The 18,053-nt window shown below is 37.6% G+C and overlaps 1 protein-coding gene across 6 annotated transcripts in view; it reads right to left on the bottom strand.

Annotated features, from left to right (window-relative positions):
- Positions 1-1,701: 1,701 nt before the first annotated feature.
- Positions 1,702-18,053, bottom strand: part of NAA50 (N-alpha-acetyltransferase 50, NatE catalytic subunit) — a 29,123-nt gene continuing 12,771 nt past the window's right edge. For 3 of the 6 annotated variants that reach the window (XM_045385453.2, XM_045385454.2, XM_045385457.2), the window contains 4 exons: positions 7,296-7,432; positions 6,753-6,872; positions 6,244-6,310; positions 1,702-4,642 (listed from right to left, as the gene is read on the bottom strand). In XM_045385453.2, the coding sequence (XP_045241388.1) occupies positions 4,465-4,642; positions 6,244-6,310; positions 6,753-6,872; positions 7,296-7,432 (502 nt within the window). In that variant the 3' untranslated portion in view covers positions 1,702-4,464. The remainder of the gene's footprint in view (positions 4,643-6,243; positions 6,311-6,752; positions 6,873-7,295; positions 7,433-18,053) is intronic. The other 3 variants (XM_045385455.2, XM_045385456.2, XM_015445352.3) reach the window with 1 other exon arrangement.

The raw sequence follows: 18,053 nt of genomic DNA, 5'->3' as shown, positions 1-18,053 counted from the left end.
GCTTGAACCTGGAAGGTGGGGGTTACAGTGAGCCAAGATCGTGCCACACTACACTCCAGCCTGGGCGACAGAGCGAGACTGTTGCCAAAACAAAAACATTTTACCTAAGAAATCAAGTTATCTTAAATTTTGGAGAACTGAAAAGGTTGGGAATTTCTGCCCCAGTAACAGATTGTTGTCTGACTTGATAGTTCTCAATGTTCTACCAAGTTAACTACACATACATTAAGAAATCTGACTCAAACCCTTTTTCCCATATGACTATGTTATTTGGCTGTATCATAAACTAGGACTAAGTTCCTACAGTTCAGTCTTGCAAGGGAGAACCAATTCAGGACACTGCCATAGAAAATATTTACTCCCTGAAAAATTTCTACAGGCTTACTGTTCCTATTTGTGACTGTAGTATCCAATTTCCCAGAAATATTCAAATCACTCAGTGAGAACAGCGTCAGTCTGAGACAGCCTTGTCTCCCTTCCCCACTGAAAACCCAATCACAAGAGCACAGCCTTTAGGCCCACTCTCTATTTCTTTTATATCCTAATTGTAAAGTGCAGTGCTTTCTAACCCTCATTTAGAAAACTACTCCTTTTAGAGACTAATAAAACACAACCTCACCAAAACTACCCTGACCTTGGGAGTCAACAAAGCCCAGTATCTTCTCTGAGCAGTGACAGCCAGTCTCCTAGAGGGCCCCATGACATCCACCTCCCAGTATTCACATCCTTGTGTAGTCCCCTCCCACACTATACCAGAGTGATTCAATGGTCGGTCTGTGTGACTAATGGAATACGGCAGAAATTATGTCACTTGAGGCTACATCATAAAAGAGTGTGGCTTCTGCTCACTTTCTTGTATCACCTTTGGGGGAAGCCACATGCCAGTTGTCCATCAGGCAGCCCCATGATGATACCCACACAGTGAGGAACTGAAGCCCAAGAGCCACGTGAGCAAGACATCTTGAAAATGGCTCCTCTAGCCTTGTCAAGCTTCAAGATGGTACAGTCCTGGCTAACAGCTTGACTGCAACCTTCTGAGATCTCAAGACAGAACCACCCAGTTAAGCAGCTCCTAGATTCCTGATCCAGAACTGTGGAAGATAATACTTGTTTTAAACTACAGTAATAACTAAGACACACTAGACAAGGATCACCCATTGTTTCTTAAGTGAAAAAAGCAAAACTCTAATTATAACAATTTTGACTAGAAATATTAAATACTGAATTAATTCCGTTAAAGAAAAAATATTAAATTCATGTTTGATATTCAGGAAAAAGGTTAAAAGCCAATTCCCAACTCATTGAACTACTATACTCCTTCCTTACAAGGAAAAAAACCAAAACACCTGAATATGTTATCTGTAGCCAATACACATTACTAAACAGATTGCAGCCTGAAGTGTCAAGTATTTCTAACAATTACATTAAGAATATAGCAGCAAGACAGTTCCTTGGATCTTGTTTTTTCCCTCTTACTGGAACTGAATTGTAGACATTGGGTAGTACCTAGCAAGTCACAGAAGATCTGAATTAGGATGCCTTAATTACACCTGGCCTATTTTAATGATTTTAAAATTAGATCTTAAAGAAATGTGAAAGCAAATAAAAGCAGTAAGGGAAACACTACACAATGAGTATGTACAGTTGCTGGCTGCAGAATTCAACAATACAGTTTTGACATTTATAGATATCACAGCTCACTACCAGAACATCACATAAGTTTATTTCAGATGTAACAGCAATGTTAAAATTGACAAGTTTAATTCTTAACTGCACCAAGAAAACTTAGCCATTTAAGTATTTTTTTTTTAAGTTATTCCCTCCAAAAAACTGAGGGAGCTTTTCTTTTCCACCACCACACACCATGGTTTCCCAATAGTTCTCTTTTTGGAGGACTTTTCAACTGATGAGTAAACTGCTTTAGATATTTCAGAACTTCATTCCCCAAACGAAAGCTAATCTGGACAAACTATATATTGCATAGATTTCTCTACAGATTCTTTGCTTTAAAACCTAAATGCAACTACCATACAGTGTAATTTTAACCTATTTGCCCCACAGTAAAAACTATCTGTCCTGAAAAATATGATGGATATATCCTGTGATTTTCCAGTTAACAGAATTGTTCTAAAGATAATTATCATATATCAAAATAACCAGCTCAACATAGGACATTACTTCAGTCTTTACTGACTCATAGGCATATGAACTTGTGCCCAGCTTTTTACCTCTTCCACATTCTCCTCCTCCTCCATAAGTGGATGGAATTATTTAACATAAGTTTGATGTAGGACAATTAACCCTTTACAAACATTTACAATTTAGGTTAAGTCACTGACTACCATGGAAAAAGAAACTATATAATGATAGGGAGCCTACACACTCAATTCAAAATTTAATATTTTTTCCTCCTTAAATAACACATACTTGTCATGAGGCAGCTATTCGGTTTTCAATAACCACATTTAGGGATACATTCATAGGACTGATTAGATAGTCCAGGTGAAATGGTTATAGAAATAGAGGCAGTGTCATCTCAGAAAACCATTTATATATCAAAGTCGATTTTGATATCTGGGAAGTTTACAAAAAGGCTGCTGCATTCTTCAAACTAATTATGCTTTCTGTAACTCAAGCACTCTTCTCTTGCCAAGAGCAAGCTGAAGCTTATCCATGAAGATAAATGAGCTTAATGCTAAACTTTTCTTCTAAGCTTAGATTTGGATTGTTTTAAGAAACGAATACTCTCAAAAAACCAGCAAGGTCTTTCTACATTTTTACCATCTTAAGATTAGAAACCTATAAACGCATTCATCAACTGTCTTCTTTTTCTGTATTTTTCTTGGCACTCAAGATTGTTGAAGTCTACTGCACCTTGTACTTTCACATTCTCAAATAAAAACTTAAGGTGATAAAGTGTGCATAAACATTTTATAAAATAATTTTGTCATTTAACATATTTGGAGATGAGACTTTATACTAGAATTTTACACAAGAGGATAAATATGAATGAAACTTCCTTTCAAAGTCAAATGACAGAAAGCTCAAGCCCTGTGCATTATTTCAAAGTCTGAGAACATTTCTAAATAGTGGAGATGGGACTATAAGAGGAAAACATGAATATTTCAGATGTCTCCCATCTTACAAAGTTATCAACCTGTCAAAGCCACTCTCTATGTGCCAGAAAATGATCTGGCATAAACCAGTCCTCTCAGTGGAGGAGGTCACAGTGACATTTGTATTATTAACATTTTACACTTCTACTTTTCCAAGAATAGAAGCAATATGTTTAATAATTACCCCTGCCTCAAATCCTTAAACTCAATATCATAGGCACTGAGTATAAGCAAATCTGGGACGTTCTCCAACAGATATGCAATAGCACAGCTATGTTATTCTGAAAAATACTGTCTATTTTTTCCTATAAAATCAAATGCTCAGTGGCCACACTTTTAACAGCTGGCATTAGATGACATTAATTGAATTTATTGTGTCACAGTCCATCTAAGCTTCTTTTTAGGTACTTTTTAATATGTCCAAGAGAAAACACCTGCTTCAGGTTTATTTAGGGGTAGTGACCTATAAGGACATCAACTCAATTTTTAAGGTTAGACTATTGTCAGGTTTACTGAAGAAAAAGGAACAGGGGAAAAAATTAAATCACAACACACCTCTTTAGGTCAGTTAAAGGCCATATCTCTAGCTGGGATATTAAAAAAAAATTAATCTCACCAGCCCACATTCTAAAAGTTAATGCCACTAGTAACAATCAACAGCAGGAAAAACAAACCTGCTAACAACCAGCCCACTCATTAGCAAAAAAGCAGTTTAACTCAAATACTTAGACCAAAGTATAACACTAAACCAAACTGCCCCACCCACCAGCAAGAAGAGAAGATATAATTGCTTAAAAATCAAAATAAGCTTAGTATTTCTTACAAGGATAACGATGTTCAACTCCCGAGAGAGTGCTCAGAAGGACTAAAGGTGGAGTGAAGGCAACGTCTAGGGATTAGTATCCCAGTCTTAAAAAACCCAAAGTACCACAAACACACTCAACTAGTCTATGCATTAGAGAACAAGATATTGCTGCTGCTTCTTTTTGTCTTTTGAAATATACAATGTTTTGTAGGCTCTGCCCTTCAATGTGAAAGCAGGACATTAAATTTGAAATTTGACAATTAAATTTTTAGGACCATCTAGCTTTAACTGCAAAATTAAACAGATCTACCTTCTCCTTCCTTCAAACCACCTCACAAAAATAAGAGAAAACAATTCAAACATGATTATTTTTTTGAAGTCCTTCAAAGTATTATAACTCTTAGAGAAAAGGAAAGGAAGAAAGAAAAACAAGAACAAGGAGGGAGAAAAGCTTTAAAAGAAAAGTGTTGGGGGAGGGGGTATCAATGGGCCTCTCTTTTATTTGGCGACAAGCAAGTGCAAGAAAGTTCATTTGTAATTTGTTCAGTTGTCTGTCTTTTGCACATCTGCATTCTGACCAGAAGGAACTTTGAGGTTTTTCTGCAGCACATGAGCATCTGCAGGCTCTATCCTCTTATAGTAGTTCTTCTTTGTCTCAATAATCTCAAAGCCAAACTTCCTGTAGAAGTCAATTGCCGACTCGTTGCTGATCTGGACATGCCTGAGGTATAAGAGAGTATCAGAAAAAAATTAAAATTAAGGTTTCATCAAGTTTTAAGCATTCTCCACAGATAGCTCCAAATTGGTTGGAGCTAGAATGCTGCACATTTGTTACATTCTCTTTACAATTACCACTAATCAACAAAGGTTAGGCATGCTTACCTAAAAGCTTTTGATGACAATTTTACAGTTTTTTTTTGAGACGGAGTCTCTCTGTGTCGCCCAGGCTGGAGTGCGGTGGCGTGATTTTGGCTCACTGCAAGCTCCACCTCCCAGGTTCATGCCATTCTCCCGCCTCGGCCTCCCGTGTAGCTGGGACTACAGGCGCCCACCACCAAGCCCAGCTAATTTTTCTATTTTTTAGTAGAGATGGGGTTTCACCGTGTTAGCCAGGATGGTCTTGATATCCTGACTTCATGATCTGCCTGGCCTTGGCCTCCCAAAGTGCTGGGATTACAGGCGTGAGCCACTGCGCCTGGCCCAATTTTACACTTTTAATCTAATTTTTACATTTGTAAGACAGCTGGTTAAGATTAGAAGGCTCACAGTGTTTATTCTTATAGTCAACAAATGGAAAAGTACCACAGCTATCAAAATTTTTTCATTTTAAGAGGATAAATTATTAAAAGGCCCTATTAACACACAGAAAATAATGATGAAAAATAAAAAACTAGGGTCTCAAAGCTTGAAGATATATCTTCCTTCTGATTGATAAAAAACATGGTATGTTTTAAAAATTAAAAATGCAAGCTTTCTCAATTACTCCCAAAAATAACACTGTATAATTCAGCATCTCACACAGCCAAACTAAATTATGAACATCCATGACTGTGATCTTAGTCATAGCTCTTTATGTACAGCCTCTTGAGATTCAAGTATAATCTCAGCTAGGTAATCTATGATTTTGATTATTAAACTCTACTACAAATGATCTACTACAATGTTCAAGGCTATCCAACATAGCCTTGAACAAAACACACAAGGTTATGCACGAGAAAAGTAGTATTAATGGTTTTGAATTCTGAAGACTTGAGTTTTTTCTTTTTTTGAGATGCAGTCTCGCTCTCTCTCCCAGGCTGGAGTGCAGTGGCGTGATCTCAGCTCACTGCAAGCTCCGCCTCCCGGGTTCACGCCATTCTCCTGCCTCAACCTCCCGAGTAGCTGTGACATGGGCGGCCGCCACTATGCCCAGCTAATTTTTTAAATATTTTTAGTAGAGACGGGGTTTCACTGTGTTAGCCAGGATGGTCTCTATCTCCTGACCTTGTGATCCGCCTGCCTCGGACTCCCAAAGTGCTGGGATTACAGGTGTGAGCCACTGCGCATGGCCAAGGCCTGAGTTTTAATCCTGATTTCCTCCCTATGATTTTGGAGCTCTCATCCTAATATAATAAAGCAATGTGTTCTATCTCAGGTCCCTAATCTACTATTATTAATAAAACAAAACTAAACAAAACAACTACTCGAATACTTTGTAACAACTACTTCCACAGTGTTTCCAAAGGCACAATAAGTGACCAGATTTTAAAGTTTCTAGTCAAGATTTCTCCTGCCAACTTATTAAACCCCTCTGATAAGAACATAAAATATTAATTTACTTACAGATAAATGTTGTCAAAAGTACCATCTTTTTCACAGATGTTTAAGACATGATTTAACATTTTAGTTCCTGTTAATAAAACAAATAACATGTGACTTCATAAATCAACCTTTAAATTATGTATCTATCCACCTGCCATCTGAACTACTTATTGGGTCCTAATAGAATTTATGAGGTATAGACTATTCTTATTTTCCAAAGTTGTGTTCTCTCTCTACAATAGCTACATATGTTTAAAACTGTTAACAGAAGACTAACCTTTTTAAACAAGCACTTCCAGGTAGAAGAAAAACAGAAAAAGCAGAAGGGGACGTAAATAGCAAATCTATGTAGGGATTCCAGCAGAATTATGTTAACAAACATTAGTTATTTCTCACCATATTTTACATAATTCAGTAACCCTTTCTCAGTATTCCTTAAAAAGACCCAAATTAACTTACTAGGTCAGACACATTAACAAAGAATATGTTTATGCCTCTCTGAAGAAGTAAAAAAACCCACAATTTTTTACCTATTCCTAGCCTTCGGTAAGGTGCCAGACATCCTAGTGTCATGATGTAAAGTCTCTTCTGATTCTGTGAATGATCCACCCTACAGCATACCGCACCTACAGCAATATCATTGAAATAGGCTGCCAAGGAAAATATAAAGATATAATGTTGAACAGACAGAGTAACACATTTTATTTAATCTTTTTCCCTTTTAAAGGACTACATTGTTCCTATCAACATTAAATTTCATGAACTATCTCATGAATATCAATGACCTCAAAGCTCTTATGCCATTTTAGGAAGTTTAAGCCTCCTCCAGTATAGCTTAAAAAGTGAAAACACACAGGCATACACTAAATAAGAACATTAAGCATTTCTTTTTAAAATTCAACTATTTTATTCAACTGATTTCTGAGATTTTTCTCCCAACCTAGGCCACTCCCATTTCCTCACTTACAAAATAAGCAAACTAAATTAGTTAACTCTTTCTGCTCTCTAAAAAATAGGGCTCAAGAACAGAAAGAAGGAAAAGGGAGGAAAAAAAAAAAAAAACCATGTAATACCAAGTTTTGCTAGCTCGCCAACCTCCAGCACATCCTTGTAGAACTTGTCATTGTAGCTGACTGGAAAGATGACCTGATTCAGTCTTTTCAACTGTTTAATATTGTGTGGTGTCACATCTCCCAGCTCGATCCGGCTACTGGAACAAATCAAAATGTACTCAATAATACATAATTAGCCTCATTTTTAAAATGAACATATGAAAGGGGAACCAAGTCTTTTTTACATGATTGATAAATCCAACTCTTTCAGACTTGATTTATAAGCAAATTACCATTTATAAGCAAATTTTGACATCATTCAATACAAATTCTACTCATAGCTTTCATACAATTACGCACATTTAGGGACAAATATGGCACACAACAACTACTACAAAGGCTAGAATAACATTCTACAAGTGTCAAAATTTTCCTTGTAGTTTATAGTTCAGAAAAATTTAGATATACCTATTTCTGATAACATTACAGTTCCTTTGTCCAAGTATCTTACTTCTAGTAATTTATTCTAAGAAAACAATGGAAGTATGCAATACCATGCACATTCTATTCATTGAAAACCGTGGTCTATGAACTACCTACATCAGAGTCACAGAGGCGATACTCAAAATTCACATTCCTGGACACACATACCCCATTCTCAGAACCAGAGTTGCTGGAACGAAACAAAGGAATCCACATTTTGAAAACCACCCCAGTATGAAAACTATCCATTAAGAAAGCAACAGGAGTGATATGGTTTGGCTGTGTCCCCATCCAAATTTCATCTTGCAGCTCCCATAATTCCCACTTCATGTGACAGACCTGGTGAATCATGGGGGCAGTTGCCTTCATGCTGTTCTCGTGATAGTGAGTTCTCACAAAATCTGATGGTTTTATAAAGAACCTTTCCTTCGCTTCGCTCTCATTTCTCCTTCCTGCCACCACGTGAAGAATGACGTGTTTGCTTCCTCTTCCAAAATGATTATAGGTTTCCTGAGACCTCCCCATCCTTGCGGAACTGTGAGTCAATTAAACCTCTTTCCTTTATAAACTACCCAGTCTCAGCTATGTCTTTATTAGCAGCGTGAGAAAGGACTAATAAAAGGAGCATTCTAAGAAACCACCTGTAATCTAAACAATTGGTTCCATGGAAAAGAAGATTAAAGCTAAAAAGTTTTCAGTTCTAACTTTTAACAAAGAATCAAAGTTGTTTTGCCTGCAGAGCTATAAACAATTTTTAATAGCTGAAGTGAACTTCACTACTATTAAAGGCAGATCAAATGTGATAAGGCAAACCTGACAGCATTCTACAATTTTCTTACTCCATCTGTATTATTTGCCCAAAAAAGATACTGTAGTATATTGTTTTGTGGAGAAAAAGCACATTTCAACCATATTTAACAACGGACTTTTGCTGGGCGGGGCGCAGTGGCTCACGCAGTCAGGAGATCGAAACCATCCTGGCTAATACGGTGAAACCCCATCTCTACTGAAAATACAAAAACAATTAGCTGGGCGTGGTGGTGGACGCCTGTCGTCCTGTCTACTCAGGAGGCTGAGGCAGGAGAATGGCATGAACCCGGGAGGCGGAGCATGCAGTGGGCCAAGATGGCGCCACTGCACTCCAGCCTGGGTGACAGTTTGAGACTCCGTCTCAAAACAAACAAACAAAACAAAACAAAAAAACACAACGGACTTTTGTTAACATATACAGAAACATGCTTGAAAGGATTTTAATGTGTAGTAGAAATTGTAATTCTTTTTTTTTTCGAGACACAGTTTTGCTCTTGTTGCCCAGGCTAGAGTGCAATGGTGCGATCTCGGCTCACTGCAACCTCCACCTCCCAGGTTCAAGCGATTCTCCTGCCTCAGCCTCCCTAGTAGCTAGGGTCACAGGCATGTGCCACCATGCCCAGTTAATTTTGTATTTTCAGTAGAGATGGGGTTTCTCCATGTTGGTCAGGCTGGTCTTGAACTCCCGACCTCAGGTGATCTGCCTGCCTTGGCTTCCCAAAGTGCTGGGATTACAGGCATGAGTCACTGTGCCCGGCCCAGAAATTGTAATTTTAAAAACTGTATTTTGAAATGTTAAAATTCAGATTAAAAAGCAAAAAAACAAAAAAAAGAAAAAACAAAAACAAAGAAACAGCTGGGCATAAAGGTCTGTAATCCCAGCATTTTGGGAGGCCGAGGTAAGAGGATCCTTTGAGCCCTGGAGTTCAAGACCAACCTGGGCAATATAGCAAAACTTTATCAGAAATTTTTTTTAAAAAGTTAACCAGGTGTGGTGGCTTGCACCTAAGGTCTCAGCTACTTAGAAGACTGAAGTGAGAAGATTGCTTGACCCTGGGAGGTCGAGGCTGCAGTAAGCTGATTGTGTACCACTGCATTCCAGCCTGGGTGACAGACTGTCTCAAAAACAAAACAAAAAACAGCAACAATTACAGATAAAAAAAGAAATTTCTAAAGTTGATTTATCTGGATAGAGAGGAATATGATATAATATTTTATCTGATAGTACAAAGTTCTCTAAGATGTATTACTCCATAATGCCCAGTTTGGAGAACATTCTGCTTGCTAAGGAGTTAGGCAAAAACAGGAGACTTTACCCCCTATTTAAGTAGTCTGTATGAAGAACACAAAAGACAGCATAAAGCATTCTTCCTGCCATACTTAGCAGTTTTGAAAGGCTTAGCTCATTTAGCGGTCCTGCCTTGATTATTTAATTTTTATACCACTAATCTGTATTATTTGTTGCAACCAATGATCTTTGCATGTCTTGTATGTCTTCCTAAAATCTGAACATAGTTTCTTAGCAACCACACAGATTAAATAAACAAACATGTTAGTAAAAGGGTAAGAGATTTATATATTTAAAAAACCCCTCAGCACCATAGAGGTTAAATAAATAAAAATAAAAAAATAGAGATTTTCTTGTTATAGTCTCTTCCAACTTTTAGCCCCATAGCCTTTTCTTATCCCAAATATTTGACAACTATAATGAATTCCCTGTAGGAAATTCATGTTTTCTTTAAGTAGATTACATCTCATTGACAGAATTCCCCCTCTTCATAACACTTTTCTGACTAAAATCTACCGGGCTCACTTTCCCCACTATCTACCATTCACATTTAAAAAAAAAAAAAAAAAGGGAGGCCAAGGAGGGCAGATCACAAGGTCGAGAGTTTGAGACCAGCCTGGCCAATATGGTGAAACCCTGTCTCTACTAAAACTACAAAAATTAGCCCAGTGTGGTGGCATGCGCCTGTAGTCACAGCTACTCGGGAGGCTGAGGCAGAAGCATCAAGTGAACCTGGCAGGCAGAGGCTGCAGTGAGCCAAGATCGTGCCACTGCACTCCAGCCTGGGCGACAAAGCAAGACTCCGTCTCAAAAAAAAAAAAAAAAAGAAAAAAAAAAAATTCTGGGGATACTGTAATTCTGTAAAATATAGGATCCTTTATTTTTCTTTTTTTGAGACAGGGTTTTGCTCTGTTGCCCAGGCTGGAGTGCAGTGGCATAATCACAGGTCACTGCAGCCTCCACTTCTCAGGCTCACGTGATCTTCCCACCTCAGCCTGGCAAGCAGCTGAGAATACAGGCACATGCCACCACGCCCAGCTAATTTTTGAATTTTTGCAGAGACAAGGTTTCACCATGTTGCCCAGGCTGGTCTACAGTTCCTGAGCTCAAGTGATCCGCCCACTTCGGCTTCCCAAAGTGCTGGGCCTACAAGTATGAGCCATTGTGCCTGGCCAAAATACAGGATCTTTTAAAAATGCTGTAGCTGACAGGGATCACATCTTACCTACACTGTCTGCTGTTTAACTTACCACAGTGCCACAAGTTGGGTGTAATTTTTTTTACATAGGGTTTATATTAATTTAGAGCACATCACTAAAAAAAGAGTCTTAGTATTTAAAAAGTGATTTAAAATTACATTATGAAGTTTAAGTATGAATAATAATAGTAACTTAAGAACCCATAAAGCAAGCTTCTAAAGTATAAATGAAAGAACTTGAGGTTTTTAAAATTTTAGGAATCATCTGTAGCTAATAATAACTAGGCTTCAAGCACATTTATAATTTTGAAAGAATAATACCAGGTATTTCTTGACTTCGTACAAGAAGAAAAAGTGGTTATAGTGCACTGTGCTAGATTGAGTCTAATAAAAGTTAGCTACTAAAAAAAGTTTCCATCAGGGTGGCCAGATAAAGCCTAAATACAGAAAACAATATTGAACCATTAGGGAATAGGCAACTTAATCTTTCCCTAACTAATTAAAACAATACATGTCTTTTTTTGTTTTTTTAAAAAGGCACACCATAGAAATGACGTAGAAAGGGAAAATATCCTGCCATAACATGGCCAGAAATAAGTTTGTTGATAGTCTTCCCATATTTTTCTATGTGCGTATATATACGTGTGTTATGTGTATATACATACACACACGCTTTAGACAAATTTGAGATATAAATATTGTTTGGTAGCTATTGGAAAAATTAAGCTGTTTCAGAGAAATTAATTTGATTTTTGCAAGAAAAAATATGCTAGAACAATTTCAAAATGTTCACTTAATGTAACCTTGTCAGCAAAACTAAGCTTCAAATATAGTTTAACTCTCATTAACATGATATGTCTGACTGAAATGGAATACTTCTGTAATCCTGATCACTTAGCTCCAAATTATTTTAAGACGTGGATTTTCTAAATATATCAAAGTAATATAATCAACTTGTAAATATAAGTTAGCAAGGAACATGTAGTTAAAAAAAAAAAGGCATAAGCATATGTAACGGATATGTAGACATGTCAAGAAAATGATAATATTATTGGCCGGGCGCGGTGGCTCAAGCCTGTAATCCCAGCACTTTGGGAGGCCGAGGCGGGCGGATCACAAGGTCAGGAGATCGAGACCACAGTGAAACCCCGTCTCTACTAAAAATACAAAAAATTAGCCGGGCGCGGTGGTGGGCGCCTGTAGTCCCAGCTACTCAGGAGGCTGAGGCAGGAGAATGGCGGGAACCCGGGAGGCGGAGCTTGCAGTGAGCCGAGATCGCGCCACTGCACTCCAGCCTGGGCAACAGCGTGAGACTCCGTCTCAAAAAAAAAAAAAAAAGAAAATGATAATATTACTTGAATGTAAACAACCAAAAAGCTTTTAGTTAAAATAGCTTATAAAAAATTAAGTTAAAAGAAAGTCTAAAGTCTCTATTAAAAAACTAATCTAATGGAGATTTTAAGAATTCTGTGAATCTAAATTTTTCTAAAGTTCTTACAAACATAATAGAGTTGCCTATTTAAAGCATAAGTCAATTCTATTTCAATAAATATTTGAATATCTGTCTTATGCATCTGGAATGCAAAGGTGTTTGTTTACATTTGGTAGGAAAGACAGGTATATACAATGTGCTACTAACACTGTATGTACATATAGTACAAAAATAATACCAGAATGAAGGTGACAATGGGAAACATTTTGAAGAATGATAGCTTATCCTGTGGAAGGGCAATAGACGCAGTCTAATAAAACATGAACAAAATAGCAATGATGTAGTCCGAAAACTAGTCAGTTTGATATGGCTAAAACATCAAGTGTGCTTGTGTACAAACGTGGAAGCTGAAAAAGAACCAATTTTATGAGGGCCTCGTATATCGGCGCATTTGGTTATCTTCTCTATACTTATTCTCTTGATCTCACTCAATCTTGTAGTTCTGTGGCTTTAATGCTGCCAAATTTCCAAATTTCTGTCTCTAGCCTATAGTTCACTCCTGAACTCTACACTCCTAGATCCAAGCCATCTCCAGCAGACACTTCAAAGTGAACATACTGCAAACAATTTCAAATCTTCGTTCCAAAATCTGCTTTGCTTGCAGTATTTCCTGTCAATTGATGGCCTCTCCATCCTTGGCTGCAGAATATGTTAACTCCTTCAAGTCTTTGTTCAAATGGTATCTCAAAAAGGCTTACCCTGACACACTTTCTTTCTTTCTTTTTTGAGACAGTGTTTCCCTCTGTTGCCCAGGCTAGAGTGTAGCGGTGCAATCTCAGCTTATTGCAGCCTCCACCTCTTGGGTTCAAGCAATCTTCCTGCCTCAGCCTCCTAAGTAGCTGTCATTACAAGCATGTGCCACCGTTCCTAACTAATTTTTGTATTTTTTGTAGAGACGGGGTTTCACCATGTTGGCCAGGCTGGTCTTGAACTTACGGCCTCAAGAGATAGGCTCGCCCACCCTGGCCTCCCAAAGTGTTGGGATTATAGGTGTGAGCCACTGCACCTAGCCCTTGTAATATTCTTGATACATTTTCGTATCAGGGTTATGTTGGCCTCAAAGAAAGTTTGGAAGTGTTTCTTCCTTTTTGCTGTTTCATTCAATCAATAAATAGAAAGTTTCAGGTATTTTCAAACTATGTTAGGAAGGGCATAAACATTTAGGACTACTGTAGATAATATGACCCTTTGATCATTTTGAAATATCCCTCCTTTTTGCTGGCAATACTCCTTGTTTTAAAGTCTACTTTGTTCATCAATACACACAGTTTTCTTTTCTTTTTTTTTTTTTTTGAGATGGGGGTCTCAACTCTGTTGCCCAGGCTAGAGTGCAGTACCACAATCTTGGCTCGCTGCAACCTCTGCCTTCCGGGCTCAGGGGATCCTCGTGCCTCAGCCTTCCAAGTAGCTGAGACCACAAATGCATGCCACCACTTCCAGCTAATTATTATTATTTTTTTGTATCTTTGGTAGAGACAGGATTTCACCATGCTGCTTAGGCTGGTCTTGAACTCCTGAACTCAAGCAATCCACCTGCCTCAGCCTCCCAAAGTGCTGGTATTACAGGGATGAGCCACCAGGCCTGGCCTTACAGCTTCCTTCCAATCAAAGTTTCATGTTCTTTAACCTTTTTTTTTTTTTAATTTTCTTGTGTCCTTAAAGTGTGTGTCATGTAAATAGCATATAGTTGGATCTTATTCCTTTAATCTGACAATTGGAATATCTGGTCTGTTAAAAATTAATGGGCCAGGCACAGAGGCTCACACCTGTAATCCCAGCACTTTGGAAGGTTGACTTGGGTGGATCACTTGAAGCAAGGAGTTCAACACCGGCCTGGCCAACATGGTGAAACCCTGTCTCCTAAAAACACAAAAAATTAGCCAGGTGTGGTGGCGCGTGCCTTTAGTCCCAGCTACTCGAGAGGCTGAAGCAGAATTGCTTGAACCCAACGGCAGAGGCTGCAGTGAGCCGAGATCGCACCACTGCACTCCAGCCTGAGTCACAGAGCGAGATTGTTCAAAAAAAGATTTAATGTAATTATTGAATTACTGATTTAGTTGATTCAAGTCCATCAGCTTGCCATTTTCTATTTGTACCAAGTATTAACTGTTCTTCATTTTCCTGCCTTTTATGGGGATCAATTTTGATTGATCCCTTGGCTTTTGGAAAGAAAACTTTTTAAAGCTTACATAAAACTAAATTTATCTTTGTGGTGTATAGTTCTGAGCTTTTACAAATAATCATGTAACCCTTACCAAAATATACAATAATTTAATTACTCCCCAAACCTCCCACATGACCCTTTAAAGTTCAACTCCCAGGCAGCCCCTAATCTCTTTTCTGTTCCCCATAGTTTTCCCTTTTCAAGAATGTCACATAAATGGAATCACATATCTGCTTGTTTGGTTTCTTTCATTTAACATAATGTCGGAGACTCACCACAGTGTTGTGCGTATCAATAGCTCATTCCTTGTTAATGCTGAATGGTAGTCCATTATGTGGATGTACTGTAAATTTATCCTCTTGTTGAAAGGCGGCTATTTATAATTTTTGGAGATCATGAGTAAAATTCCTATAAACATTTACCTATAGGTTTTGGTATGAACATAAGTTCTTATTTCTCTTAGTAAATACCTAGGAGTGGGAATGCTGGGTCTTAAGTGCATAAGAGTTCCAGCTGGTTTGCATCTTCATCAGCATTTGGCATTAACTTTTAAAATTTATGCTATTCTAACAGGTATATAGTGACAACTTATTGTGGTTTTTAATTTGCATGCCTCTAAATAATAAATGAAGTGAGCATCTTTTCATGTATTTCTTTGCCATTCATGTATCATCTTTGATAAACTATCAGTTCAGATCTTTTGTCAATTTTTTAAAAACTGGTTTTTCTTGAGTTTTGGGTGTATTATGGATACTTGTCATTTGTAAGTTATGTATGTTGCAAAGAATTTTTACCAGTCTATGGCTTTTTTCATTTTCTTATTGTTTTTGGGAGAGTTTTACATTTTGACAAATTTATTTCATGGATTGTATTTCTGAGTTGTATTCAAGAAATATGCTTAACTCAAGATCACAAAGAGTTTGTTTTCTTCTAGATGTTTTACATTTAGGTGTATGAACTCCCTCTTTCTTAAATCCCCCTCATTTTTTTTTTTCTTAAGCAGCTTTCTTGAGGTATAATTTATATACCATAAAAACCATGGTTTAAATGCACAGTTCAGTGATTTTTTTACTATAAAGCTGTGCAACTGTCACTGCAATTCAGTTTCGGAACATTCTCATTACAGTCTCAAAATTCCTTAGGTGTATCTGCAATCAATCCCCTTACCTACCCCTAAACAGCCACTAAATCTACTTTCTCTTTTCACAAATGTCTTTACTAGACATTTAATATAAATGGAAGCACACAAGAAAAGTGATCTTTTGCACTAGGCTTTTTTAATGTGGCATACTTTTGATGTTCACCTGTGTTTTAATACATGTCAGCAGTTTGGTCTTTTTATTACTGAATAGTATTCTATTTTGGTATAGTTTATACCACATTTTGTCTATTCATTCACCAGTTGATGGATATTTGGGCTGTATGTGCATCTTGGCTATTATAATGCTACTATGTATATTGCATAAGTCTGTGTGTGGACATACGCCTTAGTTTTCTTTTCTGGTAGATAACTAGAAGTGGGATTGCTAGGTTGTATGACAAATATGTTTAGCTTTTAAAGAAACTGCCTGTGGTAGGTACAATAATGCCCCCCACCCCCAACCAAAGGATGTACATGTCATAATCCCAGGAATCTTGAATATGTTACTTTACATGGAAGAACAGACTGCAGATGTGATTAAGACCTTGAGATGTGAAGATCAACCATGATTATCCAGACAGGCCTAATATAATCACGTAAGTCCTTAATAAACAGAGGATATATGACAACAGAATACGATTCAGACGAAAAAGATTTTAAGATGCTCTATGGCTGGCTTTGAACATGAAGGAAGAGCCAGAAGCTAAGGAATGCAGGTTGTCTGTAGAAGCTGGAAGAGCCAAGGAAACGGATTCTCCTCAAGGGCCTCTAGGAGAAACACAATCCTGCTGTATTAGTATCCTAGGCTATCTTTAAAAATTACCACAAACTCAGTGGCTTGAAGCAACAAACTTATTCTCTTATAGTACAAGAGGCTAGAAGTCCAAAATCAAGCTGTCAGCAGGGCCATGTTCTCTAAACTCTAGGAAAAAATGTTTCCTTGCCCCTTCCAGCTTCGGTGGCCCCAGGCTTGGGGCAGCCTACCTCCATCTTCACATGGTCTTTGTGATGTGTCTGTTTCCTTTCCTCTTCTTATAAGGACACTATTCATTACATTTAGGACCCACTCTAAATCAGTATGAACTCAATTATACCTACGAAGACCCTATTTCTAACTTAGCTCACATGCTGAGGTTCCAGGTAGATAAGAATTTTTGAAGGACAGTATTTAAAATCACTCTACCTGCCAACACCTTGACTTTAGCCCAGTGAAACCCACTTCAGACATTTAACCTCTAAACTATGGCTGTGGCATTTATATTTCCATCAGTAATGTATTAGGGTTCCAGTTTCTCTACACCTTTTATTGCCTTTCTGTTAATTGCCATTCTACTAGTGTGATGTGATATCTCATTGGACATATTTATCTAATGACTAATGATGTTGAGTATGTTTTCATATGGCTATTAGCAATATGTTTATTTTTTTTTTTTTTGGTAAAATGTCTATTTAAATCTCTTGCCCATGGTGTAGCCCTGAGAATAAACCTAGAATTTTTCCACTAATTTTGTACTCCTATTTTTACATTGGATTGCTTGTCTTACTGTCATAAGAGTTCCTTATATATTCTGGATACAAGTCCTTTATTAGATATATGACTTTGCAACTAAGCTCAATTATTAGCTTGCCTTTTCATTTTCTTACCATGGTATCATACTAACATAAGATGTTAGTAATATGAGAAAACTGGGAATTCTTTGTAGCATCTTTGCAATTTTTCTGTAAATCTAAAACTACCAATTTTTTCTTTTTTTTAATTAGTGGAGAAACTATTAGCGTAACAGATGATAAGGCATTTCAGCCACTTGCAATTTGTGAATCTTTTTGGATTCTAATGTGAAAAAAATGTATTTTTAAAAGACATTTACAAGACAGAAAAAAACTAAGTACAAACTGGATATCAGATCATAATATAAAGTATTGCAATTGTTTAAAAAATCTTTCTCTGTTAAAGATTCACATTAAAGCCCAGGCATGGTGGCTCACGTCTGTAATCTTAGCACTTTGGGAGGCTGAGGCGGGTGGATCACCTGAGTTTGAGAGTTTGAGACCAGCCTGGCCAACATGGCGAAACCCCATTTCTACTACAAGTACCAAAAACTAGCCGGGTGTGGTGGCGCGCACCTGTAATCCCAGCTACTCAGGAGGCTGAGGCAGGAGAATCGCTTGAACCTGGGAGGTAGAGGTTGCAGTGAGCTGAGAT

This window comes from Macaca fascicularis, chromosome 2 (assembly GCF_037993035.2).
Source record: "Macaca fascicularis isolate 582-1 chromosome 2, T2T-MFA8v1.1".
NCBI classification, from domain to species: Eukaryota; Metazoa; Chordata; class Mammalia; order Primates; family Cercopithecidae; genus Macaca; species Macaca fascicularis.
The sequence above is the reverse complement of the archived record's forward strand: the minus strand, read 5'-3'. Positions and strand labels throughout refer to the sequence as shown.